Source organism: Nicotiana tabacum, chromosome 5 (assembly GCF_000715075.1).
Source record: "Nicotiana tabacum cultivar K326 chromosome 5, ASM71507v2, whole genome shotgun sequence".
NCBI classification, from domain to species: domain Eukaryota; kingdom Viridiplantae; phylum Streptophyta; class Magnoliopsida; order Solanales; family Solanaceae; genus Nicotiana; species Nicotiana tabacum.
In genome coordinates, this window is record NC_134084.1 from 3,384,945 (window position 1) to 3,391,940 (window position 6,996).

Below are 6,996 nucleotides of genomic sequence, written 5' to 3' on the forward strand. Positions count from 1 at the left end.
CTTAGTCTTAATTTAAGATCTTTGGAGTATTTTTTGGCAGGGGCAAAGTTAGAATTTTGTAAAGAGTGCTCAAATTTATATATATCTATAAATAGAAATTTTTGACTTACATATTTAGTATATAATTTTCTATATATTCAGTAATAGAATATGACCTAGTCGTGGAATATGACCTAATTAAAAATTTGAAGAAAAGAACACTTTTTGCAGTTTTTTTATTCTTAGCCAACTTATTTCCGTGTGCGCGTCAATATCGTAGCCACGTGCTCCTCCTTTTACTTGCTCTTCTTTCTTCATAATCCAACTATATCCAAATCTATAAATACCACTTCAAAACTTTCAGCAAATTCTCAAAACTACACAACCAACAAATTCAACAACGTACTCTAAAGCCATATATAGCACTTCGCTCACTATACAAAGTTTGACTATCATCGACTATTATAACAATCGCGACTATTTCAAGAAAACCAACGATGACTAATATTAACTCGATTTCGTGCTCGTTGGATTCCAATCACTCGCAAGAAACATCATCATCTTCGTCTGAAAGATCATCATCAGCACCCGACGAAGGAATTATCCTATTAGCTTCGAGTCGACCCAAGAAACGAGCAGGGAGAAAGAAGTTCAAGGAAACTCGCCACCCGATTTATAGGGGAGTGAGGAGGAGGAACAATAACAAGTGGGTTTGCGAGCTACGCGAGCCTAGTAAGCAGAAAAGAATATGGTTAGGAACTTATCCTACACCAGAAATGGCGGCTCGAGCTCATGATGTAGCTGCATTAGCACTTAGAGGTAATTCCGCTACTCTAAACTTCGCTGACTCCCTTTGGAGGTTGCCAGTGATAGTATCAAAGGATCCTAAGGACTTACGCCAGGCTGCTGTAAAAGCAGCCGAGGCGTTTCGTCAGGATCCTGAGTTAGTTAGGGTCGACTATATGAACGAAGAAGTTAATTCAAATGAGGAAGTAAAGTGCCAAGAGAATTTTGTTAATGGAAATGGCAATGATATGGGGGTTAAGGAAGTGAAAATGAAGAATATGGAGATAGAAAATATTTTTTGTTCTAATTGGGGAGAAAATAGTGAAGAATCATGGCAAGAAAAGATGGCAGAGGGGCTTTTGTTTTCACCAACTCCTCGTTTAGGTAATTGTTTCAGTTGGGATGACGTGGAGATTAGTGACGTTGAAGTGTCTTTGTGGAATTATAATATTTGATTGATGTGCAGTTAGAGGCTCATTCAAAATTTAAACATTATTAGTTTCAACTCGAAATTTTACCACAATAATATAATTGACTTACTACCTTCGAGATCAATGTTAATTTGTGCTTGTTTGACATAACTTTTAGCGCATTCATAATATTGCGCTAAAGTTATTCAAACGAACCCATAAATTCGATGCAGACTTAGCAAAAGATAGGACATAATGGAAGAGTGACGTTGAAGTGTCTTTGTGGAATTACAATATAATATTTGATTGATGTATGTGCAGTTAGAGGCTGATTGAGAATTTAAACATTATTAGTTTCAGTTCGAAATTTTACCACAATAGAATTCAATTGACTTGCTACGTTCGAGATCTACGTTAATTTGGACTTGTTTGATAAAAAGTTTAACGCATTTATAATATCACGCTAAAGTTATTCAAATGAACCCATAAATTATACATTAGATCTCCATACCTGCGCCTAACTAGCATTTTGAAAAAGGAAACGAAAAGAAAAAATAGCAGAGTTTTATATGTTTATGTAAATGTTTTTTATATTATTTGTTCGATTATAATAAGATATGTAATACTACGTTTCATATTATCATGCCGCATTTAGTATAACTTCGTCCGTTGCGAGCTCGCTCCCATTGTCGGTCCAAACCCTGATAAATGGTGAGGGTTGTGGTAAGCTAGCAACCAGTGTAAAAATCGTCAATTCATGATGAATCCTTGGGATCAAAATAGGCTTAGCTAAAAATAAAGCACAATGAAAGATAAGAATCTTTATACTACCAACTAGTAATTGGGAATAGTTTTAAACTTGATAGAGAACTTTTTTGTTGTCATTATTTTTACTATTATTTATATATATTTATCTACTTTACTTGTACTTTTATTTTGTTGTGGTAATAATGATGATTTGAGTTGAGCTAAATGAAAGGAATGAAGATTCATATTGTCAACTTCAACTTGGTTGAGTCTGGGGCAGAACTAGAGTGTCGGAAACGAGTTAGGATAACTTTGGTTTGAACTCTGTACTGTCTTAAAAATTTGTTGAATATATATAAATTATTGATTTAAAATTCAGTAACTTAAAATGATTAGAATCTAGAATACATAAGCTTGAAATCCTGACTCGAATATTATCGTGTGTTAACTTAACCTAAAAAAATAAAACTTATTTTATAGACATATATGTCACTAGGAACTCGTAGTACGTACTTGAAAGTGGCAAAAGTGTGTAGCATCCGTGGGTCAAATCCTTGAAAAACAAAGTCTCTTTCCCACTGACCCAAACTGGAAACGACAAGAAAAAACATACTCTTATTTTATTATTATATTCTAAACTTTGCCAACTCTCTACTTCAACCACGTAGTCTTTATTTATATTTTTCTATTCACAAACATTTATTTTATTATATCTATAGAAGCTACATACCCCCACGAAAAAGAAGAAGAAGAAGAAAACAGATGATTGTTGAAGTTTGGCAAAATGCCAAAGTCCCACATTGGTTGGGAGTTAAGTTTGGAGGGGATTTTTCCCCTATAAAAGAAGGCCTAATGTTTAGGATTGAAACACGCCTCTCATTTGCCTTCTCATCTGTTTAAGGCATTTGTATTTTCTCTCTTTAGTATTATTTCACTTGTATTTTTGGAGTGGAATAAAATATTTGGTTGTGTCCGAGGAGTAGGCAAAATTAGCCGAACCTCGTAAATTCTGGTGTTCCCTTTATTGTTGTTTTATTGTCTTATTTATTATTTGGTGGCTGTCATAATTTTTGGTATAGTAGTTGTGACTTATTCACACTATATACATTTGGCTTCCGCAACAATTGGTATCAGAGCCAGGTTACTGTCTAAGTATGCTCTGTGGTTGCAGCTTAGTCTGATCTTCCACACCAGAAAGGAAATAATCTTGATTTGTGTCGTCAGCTATTAAATAATATTTGTGTCAAAGATGGGAGACAATAAACAAGAAGAATCTACATCAAGTGTCAACAATACGTCATCATTGGCATCTTCGCTTATGACAAGAATTGTGTCAAATGCGAAATTTGCGGTCGAAATATTTGACGGGTCCGGACATTTTGGGATGTGGCAAGGCGAGGTTCTAGATGTCCTTTTTCAACAAGGGCTAGATCTGGCCATTGAAGAAAAGAAACCAGATGTTATTGGAGAAGAAGATTGGAGAATTATCAACCGTGTTGCTTGCGGTACCATTCGATCCTACCTTGCTAGAGAGCAGAAATATCCATACACAAAGGAAACTTCTGCAAGTAAATTATGGAAAGCACTGGAGGATAAATTTTTGAAGAAAAACAGTCAAAATAAATTGTACATGAAGAAGAGACTGTTTCACTTCACCTATGTTCCTGGTACCACGATGAATGAACATATCACCAGTTTCAATAAGTTGGTTACAGATTTGCAAAATATGGATACAACTTATGATGATGGTGACTTGGCCTTGATGTTGTTGGTGTCACTTCCTGATGAGTACGAGCACCTTGAAACTACTCTACTCCATGGAAATGACGAAGTTTCTCTCAGAGAAGTTTGTTCGGCTTTGTACAGCTATGAACAAAGAAAGCGAGAAAAACAGAAGGGCGGAGAAGGAGAAGCACTATTTGTGAGGGGTCGTCCTCAAAATCAAACGAGGACAAAGAAGGGAAGATCCAAGTCAAGATCCAGACCCAGCAAAGATGAATGTGCCTTTTGTCGAGAAAAAGGGCACTGGAAGAAAGACTGTCCGAAGTTGAAGAATAAGGCCAAACATAACAATGGAAAGGCCATTATGGATTCAAATGTAGCTGATTGTGATGATTCAGACTTCTCATTAGTTACAACAGAGTCATCAACATCATCAGACATATGGTTGATGGACTCGGCTTGTAGCTATCATATGTGTCCCAACAGGGACTGGTTCATGGAATTTCAAGAAGGAGAATATGGAGTCATCCACACAGCGGATAACAGCCCTCTTACCTCATATGGCATTGGTTCAATACGATTAAGGAACCATGATGGAATGATCAGAACATTGATAGATGTTCGATATGTACCGGATTTGAAGAAGAATCTCATCTCTGTGGGAGCCCTAGAATCAAAAGGGTTCAAAATCATTGCAGAAAATGGAGTGATGAGAGTATGCTCCGGTGCACTAGTGGTAATGAAGGCTAATCGGAAGAATAATAATATGTACCGCTATCGTGGCAGTACAGTTATTGGGACAGCGACAGTAACATCCAGTGACGACAAAGAGGCAGAAGCAACCAAGCTATGGCACATGCGCTTGGGACATGCTGGAGGAAAATCCTTGAAAACTCTATCAGATCAAGGATTGTTAAAAGGAGTAAAGGCTTGCAACTTGGAGTTTTGTGAGCATTGTGTTAAAGGGAAACAGACAAGGGTTAAATTTGGTACAGCGATCCATAATACTAAAGGCATTTTGGATTATGTACACTCTGATGTTTGGGGTCCTTCCAAAACACCTTCATTGGGTGGGAAGCACTATTTTGTAACCTTTGTTGATGATTTTTCCCGAAGAGTATGGGTGTATACAATGAAGAGCAAAGATGAAGTGTTGGGAATTTTTCTCAAATGGAAGACGATGGTGGAAAATCAGACAGGCAGGAGAATCAAGTGTATTCGCACAGACAATGGAGGTGAATACAAAAATGATCATTTCAATAAGGTCTGTGAAAATGATGGCATCATCCGACACTTCACTGTTAGACATACACCACAACAGAATGGAGTGGCAGAACGTATGAACCGGACCTTGCTGGAGAAGGTACGGTGTATGTTGTCCAATGCTGGCTTGGGCAAAGAATTTTGGGCTGAGGCAATTACATATGCATGCCACCTCATTAATCGTCTACCATCTGCTGCTATTGATGGCAAAACACCATTTGAAAAATGGTACGGAAAACCTGCTGTAGATTATAACTCTTTGCACGTGTTTGGCTCAACTGCATATTATCATGTGACGGAGTCAAAATTGGATCCAAGGGCAAAGAAGGCTATTTTTATGGGAATTACTTCTGGAGTCAAAGGATATCGCTTATGGTGTCCTATGACAAAGAAAGTAATATTCAGCAGAGATGTTACCTTTGATGAATTTGCTATGGTAAATAAGGTAACAGAAGATACCAAACAAAATGAAGGTGCTTCTAAGCAGGTGGAGTTTGAGGGAAAATTTATTTTTCCTACACAAGAAGCAGAGGAGGAAACAAATGAAGATTACCCTCTGGAAGGAGAGCCAGTAGAGGAGATTCCAACTCAGGAATCTCAACAACAACTTGAATCAATAGCAACCAGCAGGCCAAAAAGAACAATAACGAAACCTGTTCGTCTCATAGAGACGGTTGCTTGTGCAACCTCAATTGTAGCTGATGATGTTCCTACTACTTATAAAGACGCTGTCCAAAGTTCAGAAGAAGATAAGTGGAGGATTGCCATGAATGATGAAATACAGTCCCTTCATCAGAATCATACATGGAGATTGGCCAATCTCCCGAAGGGAAAGAAAGCAATTGGGTGCAAATGGGTATTTGCAAAGAAGGAAGGATTTCCTAACCAAGTAGATGTTCGCTACAAAGCAAGATTGGTGGCCAAAGGATATGCTCAAAAGGAGGGAATTGATTACAATGAAGTGTTTTCTCCAGTTGTAAAACATTCCTCCATTAGAATTATGTTGGCTTTGGTAGCACAATTGGATTTGGAACTAGTTCAGATGGATGTAAAAACTGCGTTTTTACATGGAAACTTGGAGGAGGAAATCTACATGACTCAGCCAGAAGGATTCAAAGTTGCTGGAAAAGAAAATATGGTGTGCAAACTTGAAAAATCGTTGTACGGATTGAAACAATCTTCTAGACAATGGTACAAGCGATTTGACGAGTTTATGTTGCGGCAAGGGTACAAGAGAAGCAAATACGATCATTGTGTGTATTTGCACAAGCTTAAAGATGGTTCCTTTGTATATCTTCTCCTATATGTTGATGATATGTTGATAGCTTCCAAGAATTTGGAAGAAATTGATAAGTTGAAGATTCAACTGAAGAAGGAGTTCGAGATGAAGGATTTGGGTGAGGCAAAGAAAATTCTTGGCATGGAGATAATTAGAGATAGACGTTCAAAGAAACTCTGTTTATCTCAAAAGGAATATTTGAAGAGAGTACTTCAACGTTTTGGCATAGATGACAAGACTAAGCCAGTTAGTACTCCACTTGCTTCCCATTTTAAGCTAAGTACTACTATGTCGCCAATGGATGAAGCTGAACGAGAGTATATGTCAAAGGTACCATACGCAAATGTTGTTGGTAGCTTGATGTATGCAATGGTTTGCACAAGGCCTGACATTTCACAAGCTGTTGGAGTTATTAGCAGATATATGCACAATCCAGGGAGGGAGCATTGGCAAGCTGTGAAGTGGATTCTACGGTATATTCATAATACTGTAGATGTCGGGTTAGTTTTTGAGCAGGAAGACAATCAGTCTGTAGTTGGATATTGTGACTCAGATTTTGCGGGTGATATGGACAAACGAAGATCAACTACTGGTTATGTGTTTACTTTTGCAAAGGCACCAGTTAGTTGGAAGTCTACTTTGCAGTCAACAGTTACTTTGTCTACAACAGAGGCAGAGTACATGGCTATTACAGATGCTGTGAAAGAGGCAATTTGGCTTCAAGGATTGCTAAAGGAGCTTGGTGTTGAACAAAAAGGTATCACAATTTTTTGTGATAGTCAAAGTGTTATTCAATTAGCGAAGAACCAA

General features: G+C 37.5%; 1 protein-coding gene across 1 annotated transcript; it reads left to right on the forward strand.

Moving 5' to 3' along the window:
* Window positions 1-335: 335 nt before the first annotated feature.
* LOC107795294 (dehydration-responsive element-binding protein 1D) lies at window positions 336-1,230 on the forward strand. The gene has a single exon (XM_016617902.2). The coding sequence runs from the start codon at window positions 477-479 to the stop codon at window positions 1,218-1,220; it is 744 nt and encodes a 247-aa protein (XP_016473388.1). The 5' UTR covers window positions 336-476; the 3' UTR covers window positions 1,221-1,230.
* Window positions 1,231-6,996: the final 5,766 nt, after the last annotated feature.